The sequence below is a fragment of the Carassius carassius genome, chromosome 33 (assembly GCF_963082965.1).
Source record: "Carassius carassius chromosome 33, fCarCar2.1, whole genome shotgun sequence".
In the NCBI taxonomy this organism is placed as follows: Eukaryota; Metazoa; Chordata; class Actinopteri; order Cypriniformes; family Cyprinidae; genus Carassius; species Carassius carassius.
In genome coordinates this window covers 3,039,939-3,067,812 of record NC_081787.1, presented here as the reverse complement: position 1 = coordinate 3,067,812, position 27,874 = coordinate 3,039,939, and the positions used below count along the sequence as shown (strand labels likewise).

The 27,874-nt window shown below is 33.9% G+C and overlaps 1 protein-coding gene across 2 annotated transcripts in view; it reads left to right on the top strand.

Moving 5' to 3' along the window:
• Nucleotides 1–27,874, top strand: part of htr4 (5-hydroxytryptamine receptor 4) — a 102,489-nt gene that overhangs the window by 33,538 nt on the left and 41,077 nt on the right. For both annotated transcript variants that reach the window (XM_059521305.1, XM_059521306.1), the window contains exons 3-4: nt 13,119–13,232; nt 19,760–19,960. In XM_059521305.1, the coding sequence (XP_059377288.1) occupies nt 13,119–13,232; nt 19,760–19,960 (315 nt within the window). The remainder of the gene's footprint in view (nt 1–13,118; nt 13,233–19,759; nt 19,961–27,874) is intronic.

The following is a 27,874-nucleotide window of genomic DNA, read 5'->3' as shown; positions in this document are numbered from 1 at the left end:
ACCTGTGACTACTATAACCCCGAAGATTTAAAACAAAAGGATGATTTTTCATTCTCCTTAATGCATCTAAATATTAGAAGTCTCATAAAACACCATGATGAGCTGGTTTCATTACTTGCAAGCACAGGCAATAGTTTTGATATTATAGCTTGTAGTGAAACTTGGATGAATGAACAAACATTTTCAGACATCTACAATTTAGAGGGCTACTCATTATATTTTAAAAATAGACTTCACAAAATTGGAGGAGGGGTATGTCTATATGTAAGATCAAATTATTTAGTTAAGGAGCTAAACGAGATGATTATAGATGATGATTGTTCTGATTCATTATTCCTTGAATTAAAAACAGCAAATGGGATGAGTTTAGTCATTGGAGTAATTTACCGACCACCTGACTCTGATTATGAAACATTTAAAGATCATTTTGAAAATCTTTTACTTGACATAAATCAGATGGATAAGAAGAGTATCATCATGGGTGATTTTAATATCGATACATCAAAAGGAGACAAAATAGGAACTGATTTTCTAAATACCCTTTATTCCTCATGTTTTTATCCAACTATCGATAAATATTCACGGGTTACAGAGAAAAGCAAGTCAGTTATTGACAATATAATAACAAATGTACTGAGTACGGGGAGCAAATCGGGTGTTGTATATTACGATATCTCAGATCATTACCCAATTATATTTTTTACAAAATGGATCCAAAGAGTACCCAAACCATGTATAAGGAGAAAAATAAAAAATTCTAAATAACAAAACCCTTACAAATTTAACTCAACATCTCCTAACTAAAAACTGGAATGAACTCTATAGCACTACTGATCCCAATAAGGCATACAACAACTTAATCCAGGAAATAACTAATTCAATTAATGAAACTATACCAGAACGGACAATAAAACAAAATGGTAAAAAAAATCTGTGGATTACAAAAGGAATTCTGAAGTCTATTCAAAAGAAAAATAAACTTTACAACCAATATCAGAAAAACCCAAATAGCATAAATGAAGTTACATACAAAATATATAAAAATAAATTAACTAGTTTAATACGAGCAAGTAAACAGAACTATTACACTGACCGATTTAAAAAAGCATCTGGGGATCAAAAAAAATCATGGAATGTGTTAAATGAGATACTTGGCCGGAATACGAAGTCGTCTGTTACCCCAGACACCGCAGTACAGACCACAGTAAATAATATGTCAAAGAGCGTTGAGCTTCCAGATAAGTTCAATAGTTTCTTTGCATCTATTGGTAAAAATTTGTCTCAACATATAAATTCATCAGGGGCTGAAAATTATAGTTTCTTTCTTAAAAATAGTTATCCCAGCTCATGCTTTTTTAAACCTACCTATAAAATAAAAGTAACCAATATCATAAATAAAATGAAATGTTCCTATACAGCCGGTGCTGATGGAATCTGCAGTAAGATTCTCAAAGCCATAGTAGATGTAATAGCTGAGCCACTTGCCTATATAATAAATAAATCTCTACAGTATGGCATTGTACCAAAATTGACTAAAGTCGCAAAAATAATACCAATATATAAGTCTGGGGATAAAAATAATGTTCAAAATTACCGACCTATATCGATTTTACCAACCTTGTCTAAAGTTCTTGAAAGAGTGGTCTGTTCAAGATTGATGGAATATCTGGAAAAGCACAATATTTTGGTACCTTCACAATATGGCTTTCGGAAAAACAGTAGTACATATATGGCCATTTTAGATCTGGTCGAAAAAATGTATGATGCTTTTGATAGAGGAGAATTTAGTATTGGAGTATTTCTTGATCTCTCAAAGGCTTTTGACACAATCGATCATAAAATTTTACTTGGTAAGTTATGTCATTATGGTGTCAGGGGCATAGCACTTCATTGGTTCAAGGACTATGTTTATGGTAGACAACAATATGTGAACGTAAATGGGTCAAACTCTGGAATTACAAATATAGACTGTGGGGTCCCTCAGGGATCATTTTGGGCCCTCTTTTGTTTCTTGTGTATATTAATGATTTTGTGAATTGTTCAAGTGACATTCATAAGATACTTTTTGCTGATGACACAAGTTTGTTTTTTTCACATAAACGTATGGATCAGCTTGAAAAGCATTTAAATGAACAACTATCTAAAGTCAATTCTTGGTTTATATGTAACAAATTGTTTTTGAATATTACCAAAACCTGCTATATTGTCTTCTGTACAAATAGACATTTATGCAATGACCGTAATATAAACATAACCATAGATGGCAGATCAATCAATAAAGTTGATTACACTAAATTCCTGGGAATCTACATTGATAAATCTATGAATTTTAGGAAGCATATTGATGAGTTGACAAAAAAATTATCTAAACTAGTGGGTCTATTTTTTAAATTAAGACATGTGCTTCCACTAGAAGCATTGTTATCATTATATAGATCACTGTTTGAGCCTCATTTGTGCTACTGTAACATTATCTGGAATAATACATTCCCTTCCTTTACTGAAAAATTACTTACATTACAAAAGAAAGCTATAAGAGCGATTTCTTGGTCTAAGCAAATTTCTCCCTCAAATCCTCTCTTTCACAGATATGGTCTGCTAAAGCTCCCTGAATATAATATTTATCAAAATGCATGTGTTATGTATCAGGTTGTTTACAAGTTAAATACCCACTTATGTGAACTCATTCCATTATATTCATCCTCTCACCAACAAAACACGAGGAATAAATTGCTTCTAAAAGGAAAGTACAGGAAATTAAAATGTACTAGTTTTAGCATAGGTTTTAGAGGACCACAAATATGGAATAAGTTGGAAAACAACATGAAACAATCTATTACGTTGTCTATATTTAAAAGAAATTTAAAGCACTATTTACTGGGGAGTTATGTGTCCGATGGTTTAGAGGTTTGACATTTAAGGTTGAAACTTTTTACCTGTATAAGAGGGAGATGATGGGTATATGTATTGTTTAAGATTATATTAAATGTTTGTATTGTATTGTATTTGCTGAATTGAAGGATTTATGAACTATGACTGTGAGACGGAATTTTTGTTTTGCGCATGTAAACAGGGTTTTCTCTTTGTTTATGGATTAGAGGGAGGTCATGAGTATATATATCATTGTATCAAATTTGTTATTGAAGGTTCTATGGACTGTGAATGTGAGATGGGATCTTACTTTAGGTTTGCATAAATATAGCATTGTGTTAAGTCATGCTTTATGACGGGTGGTGGTGTCTAGGATCCCTTTTTATAAGCTTGTAGCTTTCAAAGGGAGTCCTTTTTTCACAATGTATTATTGTTATTATTTTTGGTAAATGACTTCTCAATCTGTATGTAAAATTGTGAAAATCAAAATCAAAATCAAATCAAATCAAAGCTACTTTTACCATGTGGGGTGAACCAGAGAAGCTTGACTTATCTTCAGGTGTTATTCAGTGTGTAACACAGATAACACTGAGGGCTTGGAGCACATTTTTACTCAGCATGACAAGGAGAATGGCCCAATATGTCTGCAGCAGTACATAAATCTATAGGCTTCTGCACAGATAGTCCATTTACTTATTCAAATGAGTCTAACGTGTCAAAATGGAGAGAAAATCTGAGATTTGACATGTTTTAAAACATCTCATCATGGGTAACGGTTTCTGACAGCCCCCCAAATATGTTCAGAGTTGATGACATGACATCTGCAAATGCCTTTAAATTACACAGAAAAATGATACTTACAAGCCCTAAATGACCCGCATTTGAGTCTATGCCAGTCATCCTTTGGAAATCCGCACTCGTTTACATTCAGCCCAAAAGACACTTTTGTCCTCACGGATGGAAGTCACATGTGCCCTTACAAAAGGCATGATTGACACATAGCCCGACCCATTCCCAGGTGCAAGTTATTTACAGATTCCCCATTTAATTACTGTCAGTCCACAGAACGGGAAGAAAATAAATAAATAAATGATGATTTATAATAATCACGGAAACACGTTTCCCAATCCAAGACTATTGGATGAGATCGAAGCGATTCAATTCCATTGAGATGGCGTTTCCATTCAGGGATGCGGAGTGTTCATCTGCAAGTGGAATTGGGGAAATTATATCACACCTTGAGTGCATGGAAAGCGAGCCTATGTATTTGCACTAAAGTATGCTCGTCATCTCGTGTGTATTTTCTCATTCACTTGAAATACTTCGCCTAAGGAATTCAGAAAATAGCACAGTGCTGCAGTGAAACCAGCCTGATGTAAATCATGTGATCTACAACCTTGAAGAGACTGAATTTAAACCCTTTAAAACACTTTGCTCTATTATTATATAGGATCAGTCTACAGTGATTTACTATACGTCAAGAGTATTTCAATTTGCCCTCACTCCCGGTGCTGAAGGTCATGTGCATTGTGTGTGTGGCCTTTCATATGATTCTATTTGCAATGGGCGAATGAGGTCTGAAATTTACTGACCTGTGGATTATATCTAATGCATGGTCACTTTCAATGCTAAAGCCATGGATGATTTGTTCAGCATGGTCACTGCTGATTTCTCTCATGATTCTGCTGGGCGTCTCCTCACTTATTGGTCTTGGAGAGAACAGAGGCAATTGTCGAATAGGAAATAAAAATAAGCAAAGGCCAAGGCTAGCAGCGTATGATTTATTCGGGCGGAGTGTCAGAATAAATTACAAGATGTTTTCCAAAGTTCGCTTATGGCAAAGTTTGCAAGGTGAAGGAAAATTTCCCTGGCTTTCTGAGTTGGGAACATGACAATGAAAGAATCATGGTGGAAAAATGTCAACTGATGTGGCCCATAATTTAGGGTGCTTTCACACTAGCACCCGGGTTCGACTGACGTCAGAATTTGGTTCGTTTGGATGATGTGAACGTACCCAAGTCTGTTTAAAAAGGGTGGTCTGGGCTACGGTTCATGTGAACTTCGGTGCGGTTCGCTGCTGATGTGAACACAATTGTACCAAATCGCGGTAGTGAAGTGCTGTTAATTACGTGTTATTTTATAAAAATGTGTGTTTGTGTGTGTGTTTCACTCATTTTACTGATGAGTGTGATTGACGCGCTGCAAACAGAGAGCTTTATATCTCATTTCTGTTTATCTTTAGCATTCTTTAGATCATTTGCAGTACATTCGTAAGACAGACGTCAGTGGCGTTATGTACCGAAGCTTTGTAAACAAAACGAATGGTTCAAAAATGTAGTGCAGAGACCAATGATATGCTTATGCTGTCTTCTCCTGCGCCGTTGTTACTAAGCAATGGGGTAAACAGCTGCTGGCTTGATGACGCAAGCTAACGGCGTTTTAGACCCAAATAAAATAATATGAATGCAGTCCATCGGGGGCAGGGAGAGGGGCGAGTAATCGAAGTTGGGTTCGGACCATTCAAGCGAATCAAGTGTGAAAGCACCCTTAGTTTGCTTTGTCAGTTTTAACTGTAAACTTGAGCCTTTTGTGTACTCTAGATGAAAAATAGCAATATGGCTTTCCAAACATACTACTCATTTATCTGTTTTATGAGGTGTCAGGCTTATTTGACAAAACTACATGTCCCATCATTCTCTGTAGCAGCATGACGCAATAGTTTGTTTCTGGATGTAAAAACCACATCAATTATTTCAATACGTAAGGTGACCATGCATTTTCTTTTTTGTGGACATATTCTACTCAGGATTTCTTTCCTAAAGTGTCCGGGTTTTGGCCTTGTTTACCTATTGACATTCTCTCTTCTGCACTCATGCATTAAATGTATGTGCATTTGCATTGCTTTGACCATTTTCTGTAGATCCCCCCCTTTGTACGCCATAATTGTTCGAGACATGTTGTGAGCTCTGAGGTTGTTTGTATATGCTTTTTTTTTTTTTTACTCATGTGGAATTTGTGGTGAAAAACTACATTACCCATGATTCTTTACAGAAAATTCTACCAGAGTTGCATTGAGCGAAGCATGCCAAAAGAGCCCTTTAGCTCCAATCACTCCCATAAAGTACCACAAATTATTTAATCAAATCAGTCTCACTCTCATATGCTTATGCTTTTTTTATATATATATTTATATATATATATGCATATTTATTTCTAGTTCTTTCTAACTTTAAGCCTTTAAGTGCACAAGTCTTTAACTTTAAGTCTTGTACCTTAGTTATTTTTTTTTTTGTCCAATTTTCAAAGTTTGTAATGTTGTGATTCTCCTAAAAGACTTTTACATAAAAATTGCTATGGGAAAAATACTTCACGAGTTGCATTCAATACATAAAAATTAAGCAGTTTATGATTTTAGAGCCATTTGATCAGAACCCATGTTGACAAGTCATCTATTATTCACACCATAACTAGCGAGTGTTTGTGGATATCTGAAAGTTAGTTTCAGATTCTGATCTTATTAAGATTTATTAGGAGAATTTGCTTTGCTGTTACACATTTAGAATTCCAAATGGCTGCTTCTGCGAGGGTCAATTGTTCATTGATCTCTGTAAATTCACACCGTGCACTTTGTGCCTTTAATCAGCATATTTGTCCTTCACGAGTGTTGCTGTGAAATCAGAACACGCTAATTCCTGTTTTTAATGAAAATGAAGGGCCTTAGTTCAAGTTTAGATTGTCAGCGCTTCGACTCTTGGAAGCTTTCCCAGCAACTGAGGACAAATTTCCTTCCAACCTTCATATCACTAGCAACTGAATAACAACAGGTAGGGCTGAATACGTGACATGCCAGACAACATGAACACTCGAAACATTACTGGCCTTTAGAGACCTGCTTTTTTTCACAAGCAGCCTTTCTCCTTTTTTGGTGGATAATAGATTTTTGAAAAAATAATACACAAGGCTGCATAACTTCACTTTCTGCAGTTAAATGTGTCTGTATATAATAAATAAAACAGAGATTGCAGCAAAAAAATTACTTCCTCTTTTCTGGCTGCCTCAATATTTTAAACATGTTTTATTTTAACGGGGAAAGTAATAGTTTGTTAAAATAGTGTTTATGAATTGTACAATTATATAAAAAATAGTTTCTTACATAATAAATAGATTGAAGAGGACTTGAATTTAACTTGATCTTCTGCCATTGTTCACAGGAAAAAGCATGTTTTCACTTAGAGTTCAGTCTCAAGTCTTTAGCTCTCACACTAAAAAGGAAACGTAGGACTCGAGTACCATTTGACTTAATTACATGACGTCATATTACAGACAGACCATTGAAGTCAAAGTCCCTCCAATGACTCACAGCAGATGTAAGTCTGTCTTCTGCTATTGGAAAATCAAGAGTTCATGTCACAAGACCTTTTACCGTTAGACCTAATCATATATTATGTACTACTGTATGTCTAGTGATATTTTTTATATTTTATATATTATTTATATATTTTATAGTGTTTATTAATGTTTTTAATTATTAAAATAATTTTGAATTTAATTTTAATTTTAGTTTTTTTTAGTAATGATGTTCTTTTGTCATTTTTATTTATTTATTTTGTTAAAAAAAATCTATATTTCTATTTAGCTTTATTTTTTATTTCTGGTTTAGTTTTATTAGTATACTTCACAGTTATTTCGTAGTGTACTAAAACTTATTTATATGTATATTTAATTTTTTTTTATAAATTACATTTTAAGTTCTTCATTTAATTTTTATCTTTTATTTTATTTCATTTTTATTCCAATTCCTGAAAAAGATTTGTAATAGTTTTAGTTTTAGTTGTTGTTAACAATAGCAACACTGATGTTTACTTCATGCATACTTTAAAAGTTAGGAAAGCCAAAATAAACTTGCATTCTCTTTCAGTTCAACATTGTGTGTTAAAGATAGATGAGATTGTGAGTAAAATATAAATGAGATGAAATAATTTACGTAAAAAAAAGAAACAATATAATATATATAATTTTTGACATTATTAATGAAATTGAATTTCAGTTTTCAGTTTGTCATAACTTGTTTAAATAGATTCATGATAGATGTCATAGATTTATATCAAGGCCCCTTTTACACATAAAATATGCACTTGTGACACAAAAGGTGCTAATTAATTTAAATGAGTAATTAGAAAGCATTCCATCATGAAATGAGGTGTTTTGCAGCGAAAACCAACCAAAGGGAAGAGACAGCGTGTACCTAATGACCTAAGGTCAGCTCGCTGAGTGCTTTGATTGAGCCGCTGTGTTCTGATTGCAGCCTCAGTTCAATTACATACTCGAGGTCAAAGGTTTCACCAGTCATTACACACACACACAACATGCATAATACCGGGTGAGCAGCCATCTGTAGGCATTGATTCTGTTTTCTGTGAAGTTTCCGCTCTTTTGCTGATTTCCTCAATCAACGCAAATTAAACATTCCACAGCTGTGGGAGAACAGACACTGCATTGTCATTGCCGTGCATTCATACATTTGAAGTGTGTACATTTGAAAGAACTATGTTCAAATTATTTTTGAGGTTTAAAAACAAGAGATATACTTCTGCCAGCACATCTGTGTGAGCTTAAAGGGACAGTTCACCCAAAAATGAAAGTGTGCTGTTAATTTACTCACCCTCACCTTTGTAAAAAAAAAAATTAAAGCATGGGCAAAAAATATCACAAAGTAATTTTTAAATATAAGCTACCTACAACGAAAGCAAACAAATTTAACAAACGCATTGTGTTTTTGAGTTTGAGCTCAGAGAACGTGAAATGTTGCTATTTACGGCATGTTTTTGCAGCAGTGAGAAATATGACCAATCACAGACATGTTTGTGGATCTCTTGAATGCAATGGCCAATCAGAGGTGTTTAATTTAGAATCCACTCACTGCTCCTCAGAAACAAGGGATTTGTTCAGTCCCGAGTAATGCTCGCTCTCGCACATCCTCTCTCCTTAACAATGACACAATGTAAGTAAGGGATTCATTATGCAGTGCAGACAACTTTATTGATTTTAATGGAACATTAATAGATCACGAAATGAGATGTTTGACTGCTTTGTAAGATTGTACAATTATAAATGAAGCGTTCTTTCGTACTTTCGAGGCTGTATAGCTAAATTTGTTGAAGAAAAAGTATTGTTTTTCATGCTGCTAAGAGGACTGATGGCCAACTACATGCTGCAAAGTTTTGGAAGTGACATACACATAAATGCATGATTCATTTTGAAGCTGATACTAGCACAGGACAAAAACCTGGCATGTCAAAATAGATACAGACACAGATACTAGAATTACTAGAAAGAGATTTTATATATATATATATATATTATGAGCATGACAATAGTAGTGACAGTAGTAGATTTTCTAGTAACAAGATGTTTCTTCTTCCTGTGTGTAGCTCTGTAGCATGACAAAAAGTGTTTTTGTCACATATTTTGTCACATATGCTGTAAATGGGGCATGCAGCCTTAAAGATAGTTCACCTTCAGTTGCTGGTCCCCATTGGCTTCCATATTATTGAGGTGAAGAAAAAAACACTATCCAAGTTAATGGGGACCAGCAACTGAAGGTTAAATATCCCTTTAAGGGCCATTGACACAGAATGCATTTTCTGTTCAAAAAGACAATAAGCAAGGTAGTGTTCTTTAGTGTTTTTTACCAAAGCACTGCGTTTTATTGTAGCCTGTCATATGCAAACTGTAAAACATTTTAGACCTTTGGACCAACATTTTCTAGAGATTATTTTGTAACTAATTTGGCCTAATTTCATTTCTCTGAACTGAATTGTGTCGCCAAATCATGTTGTTGGTCCAGTTAAATATTTTAAATTGCAGGAACAATTTTTTATTTCTCATTTTCCCAAAAGAATATATTTAAAACTGAAATAGGTTAAACAGAATAAGAACAAGCTTAGCTGACATCACTTTATTAAAACATCAACTCCAACACTGGATAATTGGTAAAATATTTTTTATAAAGCATAAGATATCTTGATGTGGTGAAGAAAGCATGCAAAAGTGGCACTACATTGATTTAAAACCTGCAAATATATAAATTATATTGATGATAATGTTCCCATGCATCACATATGAAAGGTGACATATTATTGTAAATCACAGTATTGTGAATGCATCCATGCAGCTTTCAGTGGGCAGGACTGCTTAAAGTTATTGACACAAGTGATAAATATGAATGGATAAATGAGAAAATAACTAGCTCGGCGTGCTTCATATTACAAGGGTTATTAAAAGACCAAAAGCTTTGAAAAGAGGCCGACATGAGTAGGCTACATTACTGTGTAAAAACATGAAACCAATGAAAACATGAACTCCAATGCACTGTAAAATTTATACCAGGTTCTAAACCAAAAGCATTGGAGGATAATTTCTGTGCTCAATACTCATATCTCATGTCTTGAGTATAACTTATTGCAAAGAATATCTGTCTTCTCTTGGGAATAATGTTTGTTTGGTGTCTTGGCGTCAGCTGATTCGGCTCTGCTAGCTTTGCTGCATGTCCATATTTAAATCCATACCACATTTTTCTCAGATGCACAGTTTTTTGGATGTAGGACTTTTCCTTCATGACTAGATTGAGGACAATTAAAAATGTCTGTTGAATATATTAAAACTTTTAATGAAGACCTTAAGCTATGATTTCTGCAATGCATCTTTTTGTTTGGGGAAAATTAATTGGAAGTCATGTATTTAGCCAATATTTAATTATCAATTTCAACAATTTATCACAATACAATTTAAAGAAAGATGCGAGATATGAATGCAATGGTCAAACACATTAATCTAGCATGTGCACATTTAAAAACAATAGAAAAGCAATGTAATTTAACAGAAATGGATTCTGTGAACACCAGTAAAATGTCCTTTCTTTTGTACTCAACACTTGAAGATGGATTCAAGTAAATTGGTTTGTAGCTTGTAACGAACAGAGACCCATTTTGTTTGTTATATTGCAAAGAAAGAAAGACTTAGTGGCTGCACAGACTGACGATTTGATTGCAGAATGGATTTCTGTGTATTATAGGCTTCTATTCAACGATATGGAAATAAAACAACGTTTTATTCTAGACACATGTGTTCATTCAATCCTGTCAGTCATATTTCAAGGGCATATAAGGACTGCTTACCTCATTTCAGAGACAACTTTTCTGCTACCCCTCCTCCTCCACGTCTCCTGTTTCAGTTCTTTGCACCTATAATATTAAATTATCCGTCTATTTATACGTCTTACTTTACTCCAGTAGCCTGGAGCCCTGCCATAATGGACAGTGCACCAAATCAACCTACAGTATCTCACCTAGAATTATATCAACTTGTGAAAGAGACAATAAATTGCCACAGGAAATAGTAGATCTAAGTGGAAAATCTAAGTAATGGTCATAAAGTTCACACTGTCTAGTAGCATTTGGTTCTTTAAACAACTAATTCACTAGACGTGACAGAAAAATGATTTCGCTGCAAATTCAACACATAACGGTAACACTTTATAATAAATACACAGTAACAAAGCACTTGTAAATCATTTGAAAAACTATTAGTTTATAGTTAATTAATAGTTTATAAACTGTAGTTAATACAGTAATACACTATATACAAATAGTGAGTTCTTCAAATTAATTTCCACACTAAATAACAAAGTTACTGATTTATTTGTTCATATTTAAAGAATTAGATAATGGTTTTTATGTTTTTTTAACTAACAACTTATTAACAGTAAATAGCTCTCAATTTAGTCACAAAAAATCAGAATGACATTAATTAAGAGCTTTAAACCTGCCTTTATTGGACATTAATTGCTTTTATATTCATTGTTCCTCAAAATGTTTCTACAGATATATTGAGCGCGCACACACACACACACACACACACACACATGCACGCACGCAAGTGTTGGGTTTCCATATTTTATGTGGACTTTCTATGCAAATAATAATGAAATTATTTACAAACTGTATATTCTACCCCCTAAAACTACCCTAATCCAAATTGATGTATTTTAACAATATGATCAAATGAGTATTTGTATGTATTTCATATTGAGATCACTGTTTTTTTTTTTTTTTTTTGATTGATTGATTGATTGATTGATTTTAATGTTCAGCTTCTGGAATTGGCTTAATGTATTTTTAAACATTTTAACTAATACTAATACAGTTAATGTCCAATAATAGTTGGTTTAAAGCATTTTCAGATTTTCCATGACCTTACAGTACATAAAAAGTGAGAACTGTTTATTATTAATAAGCATTATCTAATTCTTCAAATATTTAATAATTAAACAATAACACTTAATTAGCTACTGTGCCAATAAATGAAGAACGCACTATTTGTATATAGTCAATAAATGTTAGCTATATATAATCTAATAGTTTGCCAATGATTTGTTAATACTTTCTTACTATATAATTATTATAAAGTGTAATCAACATAACCGTTCAGATTTCTGTTATGAGTTAGACAGGTAGAGGTTTATAGCTCATGAAATGTCTCTTTATTGGGTCTTAATCTCAAATTCCCTGCGGTTCATTAATCTGTAACGAGCGGCAGGGGGTCACCTCTTCCTCCAGCCTCCGGTCACAATAACAGGCTTCAGCCTACAATTACATAGTCAGTGTCAATCTTGAGGCAAAACATTGCGTCGGATGAGAATTGCATTAGAGATTATAGGTACAAGAGGCATTTTGATGATTTTTCTGTCTCTACTGTATACTAGAAAATGAATTTCTCAACGCTTATCAAAACATGCATGTAAATTGAAACTAGGAAGGAATGCCTGTGGCAGAAATATAAAGGTTTCAAGCGTCATTGCTAATCATTATTGATCCACCAATGATTAGAAAATCCGCCTGTAAGATCTACGTCATCAGTAACCTAAAGAAATGATCTTCTTCATGAGCAGGAATTGTCTTTTTCGATCCCTCTGTGTGGGCAATGTGCTTTCTATTCCTGGCCAGTGTTTTTACGCCAGTTTCCATGGGAATTGAGGTGGCCAAAGCTGTCAACATTTAATAATTAGTGAATCAAACTTGCTCTAAATGCATTACAGATACATTTAAAAGCATATTTTCACTCACAATTATGCATCAGGCTTCCAGAGCTGAAATGTCTCCAGTTGAATGGACACTTATCAGTATTTTCATCGTTCCATACGATCAAATGGTTTTCAGTAAGTCTGTGTCTTCTCTCTGTTCCCACAGCAACGGGTTGGCGAAGAGGATTGCTCTCATCAGCTTCCTGTCACTGGTCATGCTCATGAGCGTCCTGGGCAACCTGCTGGTTATGGTGGCCGTCTGCAAGGACCGGCAGCTCAGGTCAGAAACCGCCCATCTCCACCCACAAAAACATCCACATAGGAACATGAAACATCCCTTTTTAGCATTTCATTTGTGCAGCTCAAGTGAAGTGACATGACCTGTGTTCAAATAATTCTTACTAGATGGATTTTTTTCTGGTTTCCCAGAGTTTAGCTGAATAACACAGGCCATTCTTGCGGTATCCATAAAATAAAAGAATTCAAGTGCTTCTATTATAAGCTAGAGCAAACTCTTTTAATCAACTTTGGACACTTAAACTTTTAATTATAACTGAGAAAATGAAGTGGATGAAAGATAAAGAGCTAAAAACAGTGAGGGACTGGGTTCGCTGACAGATTTATTTTTGGCAATTTTGTCAAACAGATGGAGTGTTTTGTATTAATTGTGTTGTTTATAAACCATCAAATACCTCAAACATGACAGAATTCATTGAATCCATGATGTTTTCTGACTAAAAGTGATGTCAATTCCTGGAGGCCTTTTGTTAGTAGTAAGATTTTACTACTAAAAGACTAATAAGATGGAAAGCAACCTTGGGGGAAAAACATACATTGAAACAATTGAAACAATATTGCAATAATAATAATAATAATAATAATTCAAATTAGAAAGTTTTTCATGTTAGAGAATCCAATCAAAACTAATGAAAATATAATATATATACTTTATTTTCCACTAAATTGTGATTAAAATAAAACTAATATGATGAATTGTGAGATTAGATTAATATTGTATCTTAAATTGGATCAATTAAGATATGCAATACCATTCAGATTAATTATTATTAAGAATTATTATTATTAATATTATAACTATTATTATTTTAAACCTCTTCTGCTCACCAAGGCTGCATTTATTTAATCAAAAATACAGTAATAACAATAATATTGTTACAATTTCTATTTGACCATATTTTCAAATGTAATTTCTTCCTGTGATCAAAGTTGAATTTTCAGCATCATTCTGATATACGGATTTGCTGTTCAAGAAACATTTCTGCTTATTGTTAATGTTAAAAATCCATTGTGCTGCTTAATATGTTTGTGGAAAAGGTCATACAGTTTTCAGGGTTCTGCAGTTTTCCTTTGTCTCTCAAGTCTGGAGGCACTCGTATGTTTTTCCTTTTAAGAAATAAGTCATGAAAGGTTATCATTCATCAAGGTTACCAAGAAACTCTTTGTAGTGTCAGAGAGGGAGTCATGCACTGAATACTACGTCATGTCAGTAGTGATAAATGTCTTAAAATAGGCCACCCGATCACTCCTCCGGCATGTGATCTTGTCTTTAACACACAATGCACAGTAATTGTTAAAAACGAGTGTGTATGCTCATCATTGTTTAACAGTGTCTCTGGCAACAGTGGGTGTTTTTTTATTATTAGTTTTGCAGTTCACCTGCTGATAAACACTTATACATAGCCTCTTTGGGTTTCATTTCAGTGGCTAATTAGCAGCTTGGTAATTACCTCTTTTTGAGTCCTGCTGGGTTCTTGGGAAACTATGCAGTTGTTTTTGCATCAATGAAAGCTGAATGGAGCTCTGAGTCCATTATTAACAGAAACAGTCCATGTCTGAAAGGAAACAACAGTGCTTGTTTGCTCAAGCTCCAGATCTCCACCCACACTGTATCATATCTCACCGTCTCACCATCATCTCAGACGCTCTAGAAAGTGTCAGCATCACAAATCCGTTCTGAGGAAGCCACTGATACGGCCAGAGACCGATATCTGAAGCAGCGAATTCCTCTTTGAAAATGGTTCTTAGATTCAAAAAGGGATAGTTATGCCATCATTTACTTACCCTCATGTCAGTCCAAACCTGTATGGCTTTCATTCTTCCGTGGAAGATAAAAAATATATATTTGGTAACAAACAGTTTTGGTCCCCATTCACTTCCATTTTATTGACACATTGTTTTGTGTGTGTCTGCGTGTGTTCAACCTTAAATTGTAACTTGATTATTGTTATATATATATATATATTTTTTTTTTTATACGTACTATAAAAAATTTCCATCAACTAAAATAGAAACTTAAGTAATGTATTTCAAAGCTGCTTTCCCATTATAATAGTTGCACAGATAGATTCTTGTCAGAGAGCTGGGATTCCCAGCATGCACTGAGGCATGAATAAATAATAATGGTTTTTATCATTACAATAATATGATTTTGTTATCATTCATGTGATGTCAAGATGAGTTTGTCATACTCAAAATGACGAATTAGTTGTTTTTCTTGTGAAGGTCTATGTGTAGATTTTTTTTTTTCCTGTGTTTGGTCTTATGAGTTGTCATGTGATGGTAAATACTGTTAGTAGTTTAAGACGCCAAACAAAAGGAAACATCATTAACATTAAAACAAATAAAAAGAAACAACTAACTAACTGTTTTTGAGTTGACACAATTTAAATTTAAATAAAAAGGCTAATATACACTGTAATTATAAATTATTATGAATAAAAAATAATTAAAGAAATAAATTATTTTAAGCAAAATTAATGAAAAGTGACAGTGAAAACATAATGAGACATTATATATATATATATATATATATATATATATATATATATATATATATATATATATATATAAATTGTTTCTTTTAAACTTTCTATTTATCAACCTGTCCTGAAATTAATTATTATTATTATTAATAATAATAATAATAATAATAATAATAATAATAATAATAATAATAATAATAATAATAATCTATCACAGCTTCCACAAAATTTTTTCCTAAGCAGCAAATCAGCATATTAGAATAATTTCTGAAGTTTCTTTTGACACTAAATACTAGAGTAATAATGCTGGTAATTCAGCTTTACATCACAGGAATAAATTACATTTGAAAATATATTACAGTATAAAACAGTTATTTTAAATCAAAATAATATTTCACTGTATTTACTGTATTTGTGATCATATAAGAGCAGCCATAGTATGAGTAAGAGACTTATTTTAAACTAATTAAAAATCTTACCAAGCCCACAACAGTATAGTGAAGAGTATAGTGTTCATTTAATTTCTTCAAGGTTGCATGATGGCAAGTTTGAACACAACTTCGCATTTAAGTTCACTCACATTATTTGCCTAACAAATTTTAATAAAAAAAAATCATGCAAGCTATTGCTTTCATGTTTTATATCCTTTGAACACAGCGTTTAGGGAGCTCTTTAAGTTCTGTCGGTTTCTGATGTCTCTCAAGCCTGGAAGCAGCTTCTTATCTCCTCAAACGTCATGCCACACATCACTTCATACATTCCTTCCTATTTTTCACATACTATACTTCCCTCTGATTTATAAATTGCTTATCCTGTCTCATACCACCCAGATTCTTTCACTCGAGGGGCATGTTTCCACTCCACCACCTGTGTAATGCTCATCTGATAATAGAAGTCAAGGGGAAAATAATCTACATTTCTCACTGTCTTTAAGAAGGCGCAAAGAGCGAGTCACATGCCAAACTTTATGTCATGACGGTAAAGTCTTTAAAATAGGCTGCCCTCCATAGGGTCAACTGGAACATCTGGTGCCATTTTGCTTTAATGATGCATCCACAAGGGATTTGTAAATACTGACACACTATCTGATGGTGTAATTATGAGATGCCTGTTGCTTTTCATTCTTCAAAATTGGCGTCAAATGTGCATGGAAGCCAATCAGTGCCCCTCTCTGCATTCTTTCGGAGATGTATATTGTTGACAGGCAGCTGGTATGTGTATTTTATGCCATGTTATGGTTAGGTGACAGAATGATTTCAGCCTATTAATGCTTCTCAGTGAGCTCTATATAGATCTGTGTGTGTTCAGAAGCTCAAGCGAGAGTTTTACTACTCATTAATAGGGTACCAAGAGCTCTGGAGAGCCTCAAGGGCAGCGAACATTATGACAACCTATCAACAACGTACCACACACATAGCACATACACGTTCAGCAGATATCTTGTTGCTGTTTTCTCCAAGTAGCTTATTTGATAGTGAGTATGAATTTCTGCTCATTAAGAAACACATCTTGTCTAGCTGCTCTGTTTACATCCATTATTACATTTAAAGGGGTAGTTCATCCACAAGTGGACAACTTTTACTTCCATAGTGATTTTGTGCCCACTTTCCTAAACGCCTTTTCCTTAAAATCCCCCCACCTAAAAAAAACCCACAAAAAATAAAAAAACTAATATTTGGGCCATTTTATAATTTTGTGAACATTTCAAGTCCATTGATGATAATTATATTTTTCCCATCCTTTTTCTTCTGAAATAGCATGTGTTATCATTTAAGAAAGTACATAATATAATCTCACACTTATATTTTGTGCACTGTTTTGTGGTTTGCTTGAAATTGCAGTTTTTGCAATGTCCGCTTTTTAATCGATGAGTTTTGAATTTAAATTTAATACGTTTAAATTAAATGTGTAATTTATATCTATACTACATTTGAATTTGTATATCTTATATACCGTAAAAAGTTATTTTAGTTTAGATTTTACATATAATTCTTTCAAATAAGAAAATATTTCATTTCAGTCACTCTGTTATGTCATATTACTAACTTAAAATATACTGAAAAATAAATAAATGTTTTAACACTAACCATATGACCAGTATCATGTGATGTAATTTTCTTCTGTGGCAGACATTTTGAACACATATTGCTAAGTGTCTTTCTATATTGATCTCGACAGACCTATTGTCAAGTAATATATTACTTGTCGAGAAGTAAGTTTCTTATTATAATTCAAATAAAGATTTAAAACAAAATTCAGGTTGACCTGATCAAGAAAATGACATTTGGTTTGCCAGACAATGCCCACCACTGAAATTATTAGTCAAAGTGGTGAAATTGTCAACTTTTTGTCAAATTGTCAAGGTTTTCTGTAACATAGTTGACAAACTCACCATTAATGATTAATCTTGGCATATACATTACACTGATAAAATATATCAACTACAGGGTGTGCGATATGTCTGCAGTGTAATAATAATTGTTATGTTATTGCATTTGTTATTTTAACTATGTGCAAGCTGATGTTATCAAGAATGTATCAATTAGCAAAAAAGAAACCAAAACACGTCTTGAGAGTCCAAATGCATTCACTGTGTGTATATATATATATATATATATATATATATATATATTTTTTTTTTTTTTGTGCCATCCATTGCTAGAGCATTGCAAGAGCGTTCCCTTTCTAATCACTAAAAGCTGTCATTCATCTTAGTTCATCTTGATCTCACAAGTTTTCCAGTTATGTTATATATAATAAAGTTCTCAACGCTGGACAATGAATTTCAATGTTATAATGAGATGATTCGTGCTGAACTGTGGCGATTTAAGCGGTGAGTATATTCTAACTTCAACACCTCTGATTGGCTGTTGGGTTCAAGAAATCAACAGATATGTCTGTGATTGGCTACATTGCTCAGTGCTGCAAAAGATGTTGAAATAGAAACCGATCTCCAGAGTGCAAACAATAAACTACTGGATAGTTTGGCAAATCTGCAATGAAATGCCACTATTACAACAATAACTGAGGTTGCTATTGATTTCGTTTGAGGGTTAGCACCCCCTAGCACCCCTGTAGAACCGGGCCTGGTATAAGCATGATCTCGAATGTGATATCGATTTTATACAGCAGGTCAAGTGAGTTACATTTTTAAACACATTTACACATTTTTCTGCTTCACCAATGAAAAAAGTTCCAATCAAAGCCAGAGCAGAACATTTGTGCGTCTCAGAGAAACACTGCAGTGTTTCGTTCCTGAATTAATCTGTTTTTGAACAAATTATTTGAGCCAATGATCCATTCAGAAATAGAGTCACTTGCTTCTAAATGAATCAGCTTGATTGACGACTCATTTAAATGTTGTATAATAAAAATAAAAAATAAAAAATGTCAATATCGCACACCCCTAATATTAACTGAAACCAATAGTTTTCCCCCAATTTTATTAAAGGGGTAATATGATGTTGCTAAAAAAAAAAAAAAAAAATTATATATATATATATATATATATATATATATATATTGTGTATTGGGTATAATGCAATGTGTTTACACGGTTTAAGTTTCAAAAAACATTATTTTTCACATACCGCACATGCCCTGCCTTTCTGAAACACTGCGATTTTTACAAAGCTCATCTTTCTGAAAAGCATGGTGTGCTCTGATTGGCCAGCTTACTCGTGTGTTGTGATTGGCCGAATACCTCATGCATGTATTTGACTCCCTTACCAGACTCATGAAACTTTCCTCCATAAAATGTGCTGCACACTCTCGAATATTTGGGTTGTACTGTTCTGAAACAGTGTTGTAAATAAAACTTAACCACTGATTTCTAGTTGTGTCCTCTTTTGGAAGGCAAAACAAAGTAGCTTTTCATACACAACGAAACACACAGCATCTCCACGACATGGCAGCAGCAACAATACTACAGCGAGAATCAAAGTTACGCCTTCTTTCTTTGCATCTACATTTGGGTGGTGTTAAAAAATAAGAAATGTACATATGCTTTTTGTTTGTCCCACAGGAAAATCAAAACCAACTACTTCATCGTCTCGCTGGCATTTGCTGACCTGCTGGTGTCAGTGCTGGTGATGCCGTTTGGTGCCATAGAATTGATCCATCAGAACTGGATCTATGGTGAGACCTTCTGCCTGGTCCGCACCTCTCTGGACGTGCTGCTGACCACTGCCTCTATCTTACACCTGTGCTGCATATCCCTTGACAGGTAAAAAACAATCGGCCATTTCATTTCAGGATTCTCATTACGTATAAATTCAGTGCTTTGAATTGAAATTCCATAAATGTATAGACCTGACACATGACTGCAGTTGCTGTTGTCATAGCTTCACCACAGAGGATGAGCACTTGATAATTTAGTTCTGTGAACTGTGTAGGGATGCTGTTTCCATGGCGATCTATGTGCGGCCACACAAAGTCCCTTGCCTAGTAAATCGTCCACCAACACTAAGATTACAAACCTAATAACTCTTAGAGTCAAGCAACAGGCAAACGGTTAAAAATATCTGAAATGTGACTGAGGAACATCTTGTTGTTGAACAGCGGAGTTTTCAGACTAGAGGAGCGCAAAGAGATGCTGATGGCTCCAGGGAACAATTGAGACAGAAAGAGAGAGAGATAGAGAGAGAGAGAGAGAGAGAGAGAGAGAGAGAGAGAGAGAGAGAGAGAGAAAACAAGTTTTTTTAGGCACTGGGTGTTCACATCTTGCTATAATCAGTGTTGACAGTGCTGCTTAATATTTTTGTGGAAATCATAATTTATTTTTTCAGGATAATTTGATTAATAGAGAGTTTAAGATAACATAATTTATTTGAAGTTACAAACCTTTTGTCAAAATCTCACTTTTAATATTTTGTAAAAAAAAATGTGTGTGTGTATGAGCGTGAGTGTGTGAGTGTGTGTGTGTGTGTGTGTGTGTGTGTGTGTGTGTGTGTGTGTGTGTATATATATATATATATATATATATATACATATATTTACAGTTTTACCAATTATGATAAGATTTACTATTTTAATTTGATTTTAGTACAGTGACCGAGTTCGTATGTGATAAACCTTTGAATAATTTTATTAAATTATTTAATAGTTTTCATTTAAATAATTAAAATAATAATAGTAAAAATATAAACATTTTAAGTTTTAAAAACAACATGACATTTTATTTTTTAATAAACTGGTTTTTATGCATGAAAATATATACCTTGATTTTAGGAAAGGTGTTCCCCACAGGGGATCAACATATTTGATAACCCAAAACGTATGAAAATCTCAGATGTAGCACATGCTTTTATGCAAAGCAACTTACAGTAGTCCTATTATAGAGAAAATCCCCTGGATCAGCCTGGAGTTAAATGCTTTACTCAAGGGCACATTAAGTGACAGTATGTATAAACAATTCTTATGTTCAGTTTTCCATATGTTTATGATTTACAATGTATAAATGCTGTAGGTTTCATGAAAGATTGTTGCTCTTTGTGAAACATTAAGGCTCTTTGTTAAAGTGTCTGTAATTTTGCTCTGCTTCTGTCCACTTGTTGCTTTTAAAGAATTACTGTAATAACCACAAGAACAAGCAACAAAAAAATACAGGAACCCCAAGAGTAACAAATTGTGCCATGTTTTTCTCAGTCTGAGCTTATCCTTTTTTTTTCTTTTTTTTTTGCGTATAACTTTAATGGATAATTAGTTTGAACTCTGTGAATGGACATTCAACTGTAATCTGTTTTATGCTTTGACATTCTGTTTAGTTTCTGTCCTTGTTGCTGTCAGAATCGAGCGCTCCATCGTGAATAATAAAAGCAGAAAATACTCGAAAATCCTTGACACGGTTTAGTATCTTGAGCATCTTGTGCGACATTGGCAAATTGTAAAGCTACTCCATTTAGCTGTTCAGTAAAGCACTAAGCCTTAGTTTGCATGAACCACCCTTTCAGCTCTGGCCCTTTACCCCAGAGTGATGCATTAGACCTCAGCGCTGATATTCAGGATGAGCTTTGAGTGCTCAGCTTCCCTGGTTTACGTCATTCGGCCCCTGAAGTCACACAGGCCGCCTTCCAATGCCTCGCTCGTTAAAGGGGGCCTGAGGACACATCCAGAGGAGGGGACTCATAATATTTGGTTTGCTCTTTCGTCTTTTGATGTTTACCTCTCTCTCTCTTTCTTTATTCTGGCCTACGTTTCCACTGAGTTGAGAGTCAAATAATGATGTAACTATCTAGTTGCAACATATTTCTTCCAGTAGTCATCTTAATGCCATCATGAGCTGCTTTTGATGCACAGTATGCTGCTGAATGTTAATACAAGCATATATGGTAAACTAAAATATACTTTCATGTAATTTCTATTGAACATTGTATGGCGTGTATTTTTAAATATATTTGTAATTACACATCTGTAATAATGAAGTTGTAATTTAGTACATAAAATGTAATGTAATGCTGAATAACAACTAACAGATAAAATTATAATAAATTTTAAACAAAATAATTTCAAATTAACTATACGCTTTAATTTAACATTATTACAAAGTGCACTTTTTGAAAGTGTTTTTAACTGTTATTACATTATATTATCTGCAAGTACAATTTTAAGAAAAATATTTATACTTTTTATACTTAGTGCACTTCTTTTCACAAGGGATATTTCAGTATAAAATACATTTATTTTAGACAGACAACTGGAGCCACCATATACAGTAATGCGATATGCAGAAACTTAGGGGCTTGTACATAGTCAACAACAAGTAAGAGCTCGTGAATGGAAAACTTCAATTTAGGGCCAAAGGAGAAACTTAGCCGAAAGTCCAAAATCACCATAATCGCCTCTGGCTTGCTTAGTTGGGGTCACTTCATCTACAGCGATATCGTTGACTTGATTGCAAATGATTGCACAGATGCTATTTAAACTGAACTGAGATGATGACATCACTGAATTCATTGATGAACTGCCTTTAACTGTCATTTTGCATTATTGACACACTGCTTTCCTAATGAATGTTGTTCAGTTGCTTTGACCCAATCCTTTTTGTTTAAAGTGCGATATTAATAAAGGTGACTTGACTTGACTTGACCATAAATACATCTAAGTAGTTCATATGACTTGTGCAATATATTCTATGTCATGTGAAGCCATTTGTGTGAAAAGCACGCTTAAAATAAAGTCATTAATGTTTATTTACAAAAAAAAAAAGTGGCAGAAGTTTGTGCGTGATTGTTGGGTTGTAAAGACAAAAATAGTAGAAAAAGATTTTTTTTTGCTTTTTTTTTCTTTCATTATCTCCGTGCCTTTCCTGCTACTATTTAGTGCATCCACACTCCATTTGGCATCGACTCCCGTGCCGTTATTTGGATTTCATAAAAAAAGTGATGTTTTCCTGAGTACGAAGGAATGAAGACACTTACTGCACTTACTGCAATCATGGATCTCATCCAAGGGAAATGGCACCCATACCAGCTATTTCACAAGTCATTTGCCCTTCTGAGTTTTGACAGTGAGGCTGGCCGGGTGTCCTTCAGGCGCTCACTTAGCACATACAGCAATAATAGCCATGTCATCTCAATATAGACTGTGTGAAATGCGCTCCGTCTTGTTCTTAAAAGCAGTTTTCTCCCATGTAATTTTTCTTCGGCCTTCGGATTAGTAGTAGTCTCTTCTCATTTCTCAGACAAACCTCACACGCCAAGCAGCATGTGTTTAGAGTCTGCCATACAGCGTGAGTCTCTTCAGATGATCTGCATTTAATGCTTAATTTAGTGCTCTCCATTATGCCTCCATTCATCTGCCTCATTCTGGTTGAATACTAATTGTAGGTGCTCGTTAGCTGTGTTATTTGTGTGTCACGAGCCACCACTTACATGTTTTAGAAACTTCTGCAGTTCTTCTTGATAATTGCGGTGTCTATCAGCAGTTGAGAAACTCATTGTAGTCTTCTGGGTGACTTGGGAAATATACACGATAAGCAAGGTCATATATTTTATAGTGTTATAAACAGGTGCAGAGAATACAGCATGCACAAAGCTCTCCCAGAGGTTTTGCACTTACATTGCGCTTACATCCAAGTAAGTCATGCTGAAACTGACACGCATTCGAGTCATAGGACAAAAACACAATGTCAACCTGCCACAATAGCAAAAAACATTGTTCTCATTATCGTTATCTTTGCCTTGTGGCATAACGTTACCTGAGAAGTCAAACTGTAAGACAGCAGCTTAAATTAAAGAGATATTTCATCCAAAAATGGAAATATGTCTTCTTTTATACAGTAAATAGATCTTCTGAATGACAGTATTTTCATTCACTTTATCTTCATAGAATGCATATATTGTATGTCTTGTTACATTTGTAGGTTTTCAATTGCTTTTTCAATTCATTTTTCATTTGCATAACTGAATGCCTTAAATGATTGCACAATGTCAAGGGCGTAGGTTTGATTTGGCATTGGTGGGGACATAATGGCAGACAACAGACTTTTCATTGTTTGATCAAAATGATTGCTAGGGACAATTCAGTAGTCATTGGATATTGGTAGGGATATGTCCCTAGCATCCCTAATGCAAAATGCATACTTAGCAATGGATTATCATGCTTATACCATGGTCACTTGCCAGTATGGGCAAGTTTAAGCCATCATTGATGTTTGCAGTAAAAATTTTGAATAGACAGATAGTTATTTTATCCACAGGCCATTAGATGTACAATTTTGAGGTAAAATCAAGTAGTAATATATTTAAATGAATGAGAGGGTGCAGTGTCTAATAACTAATACTGAAATTGTGAGTTTAGTTATTTCAAAAACAGTGACAATACTACCTCGCTGCTAAGAAATACAATGGAGAATTTCAGTAGCAAGGCTGCTTTATTGATAAAAGTTGTGTATTCAACCATTTGAATGCATACATCTGTTTTGACATGTATTTAGACATTTGTTCTAAAATCTTGTCAGTAGTTAATATTGTACTTAATGTTAACCAATAGCTTAATATTGTAGCTAATTATGCACATTTGTAGGGTTTTGTCGGATCAATGTGTCAGCTCTGTTGGCGTCGATCTTGCTTGTTTTCGCTGATTGAAATCAATGTTGAACTTTGTCGGGTTTTGGCCATATAATCTGGTGACTGTCAGTGTTGGTTTGCATCTGTCGGCGTGGTGTGAATTGACCTTTAGGAATGCAGACTATAGAAAATCTTGCATAATAACAGACCAAGTAATGTACTGCCAATTATGTTATGTAATAAAGGTTACAGCAATAAATGATTTTGATAACTTTGACAATGAACCGTTACAATCGGGATGCATCTTGAGGCTAAACTTGACCTTCAGACCTCCTTATCCTGGTCCATAAGCCTTCTTTAAGTTTTTTTTCCAGCAATGTAATCCTCCACAATCTTTTTCATTGAGGCCACTTGAATGAAAACATGAATCAACCGTTCACAATTCACAAAAAAAAAAAAAATCTTGCTAAACGTGTAGTCTCACATTGAAATGTCAATATTACAGAATCTCAATGGGTTGCAAATGCAGTTTCATGTTGACTTTGTTAGGGATGCATTTGCAACAAGTCGTAGTTGCAATGTCTTTTAAGTTATTTTTACTCAAAAACAACACAAAAGATGTTTGAAAATAGGATTAATTTCAGTGTTGATTCTGTACTAGTACTGACAACATTGCATTAAGCAGAAAAAATCCTCTGCAACTTCCAACACAGACCTGTGACCTGGCAACAACATGTTTGCAAGTTGTAAATTATCTATAAGCTTTTACTGTCACATCTATTTACACACCTCAGCAGCATGGAATAAAGGGACCCAGATGGCACTACAGAAATTAAATGTGGACTGCCGCACCTGATCAGTCTCCACACAGGGAACAAAAGAGCAACAGGGAGCTGTCAGGAAGTGTTTCAGCGGCGGTTACGAAATGCCATAGACTGCTGTACAGTGTTATTCCTCATTAAGCTGAAGCATTCCTGTAAGATTTCATTTGAGGTCCTAATCATTTCAATACAAGTCTACCCTTTAGTGTGTGTCATTGTTATTGGTAAAACAGCATGAGTGTGATACTTTCCCTTTGTATCCCAGCTTCCATTTCTAATACGAGGAACTTTGCACTTTCTGTCCTGAACTTTATATGACAACAATAAAGATTGTGTGTTTTCCGGGCTTGTTTTACTGCCAGAAATGTGTTCCCAGCTAGAATCTGTATGGACGTCACATGGGCTTTATGTCTTTTGTTTATTAATGTTTGTTCTTGTAATGCAGGGATTCTAAAACATTTTTGTCAGCCAAGCCCCTTAAAATAAAGTATGTACTTGAAATATCTCTGAGGAAATTAATATTTAAAATATTTTAACAACACATTTGCATGTTTACAGTTATCTGATGTCAGTTAATGGTCACTTTGACATACAGGTCAGTTAATATATTTTTTAATTGTTTTAATTATTTTTATTTTACATTATGATTGAATTATTATTGGCTTTTTATCAACTCACTAATGTAATATTTAATGGAATACATTCTCTTTCTCTGTTAGTTTTTTTTACATCAATATGGTACAATAAAAACATAAATAAAAACTAATCTACATATAAATTACTTTTCAGAGTACAATACCTAAATTAGAGCAACATAGGTTAAGTTACTAGCTACATGTAATCTTTAATCGGTAATGGACTACAATTTGTAAATAATCTACTGAGCTCTGTTTCTCTAAAACTATTTTAACAGCCTATAGAAAGAGTATTATATTACAGACCACTTTATATAACGCACTAAAAATAGCCACACATCACTCAAACTCTACATTAATATCCCTGCATTCATGAATGAAGCTTGACACTTGAAAGAGCCACAGAGATTGGGAAACGGTCTGCAGAGGCATGAGCCTGTGAAAGCAGTGATATAGGTGGCTCTCACTCGGGAGCTTATAATCATTAGAAGTGGGTGTCTGCTTTTTATTTGGCTGGAGGTTAATTTCTCCACATCACACGCTTGTCCAATGCCAGCCAAGCTTGGAATTGGATTTTCACACATACTTTCACGATGCTATTTCCCCCACGGCCTTGACCCCTTAGGGAAAGCCTTTTGCATGACTAAATGTTCATACATGCTTCGGGAGTTGTGCAAAAACTAATTCTGATCAGATGTCTGATTTCATGTTTCTGATCAAATATAAAACCAGTGGGCACCATATGGACACTGCTTCAGTGCTTCTTGAAATTCAGTGCGAGTTTTCAGAGGAAAGCCATGTGGCGGCCTGATGGGACTTGCTGCTATAGATGATCGATAATTCATGGAGTTGTTTTTTTATTGAAGTACCTACAGTTTTGAACCCCATAATTTATTACATATAATCACATACAGTATTCAACCTGTTTGACATTTATATTTAAATCTTAAGGCAAGATTTTTGGCTTTTCATAATATGCTGTTTCAGACTATTGGAATGAAAACATCCAAAATACACTTTTAAGTGTTTATTTTATTGCACTTAATCTGTTTGTGTCTGTAGGTTTGTAATTGTAATATACACCTTTAAAGGCCATTTTCTCAATAATTTTTTTTTCTTTTGCGCTGAGCCAGAAATCTCCATTTTAGTTGCACTTACCAAACTTAAGTTATATTTTTGTTTTAAGTGGCTAAATATTGTAATATAATTAATAATATAATTTTTGTGAGTACTTAATTGTCTCACACTAAAATTGTTTTTGTATTTCTTGTTGTCTGGATAATTAAAAATGGTAATAATGTAGTGTTTTTTTCTTTTCTTGCTATTAACAGTATTTATGGAGTGCTAAAAATAAATATCCAAAATCCCCTCTGTAAAATTCTTTGAATATAATATATCAGCAAATGAAACAAGAATTTTGAACCTGGCTTTATCCAGTTTTCAGATTTCTGTTCTGTAAATGAATGCAAATTATTGCATATTTAATTAGATAAGGCATCTTTTGCATATTTAAACAACATTTCACAAAACTTGTAATACAACATTAATTTGCAATACTTAATCAACTGGAGAAATATGTTTTTTTTTTAGACTATTCACCTGGGGAGTCTTGTTCTATTGATACCATTTTATCACATCTTTGAATCTCACTGTGTAGTTGATCATTTATTTTATA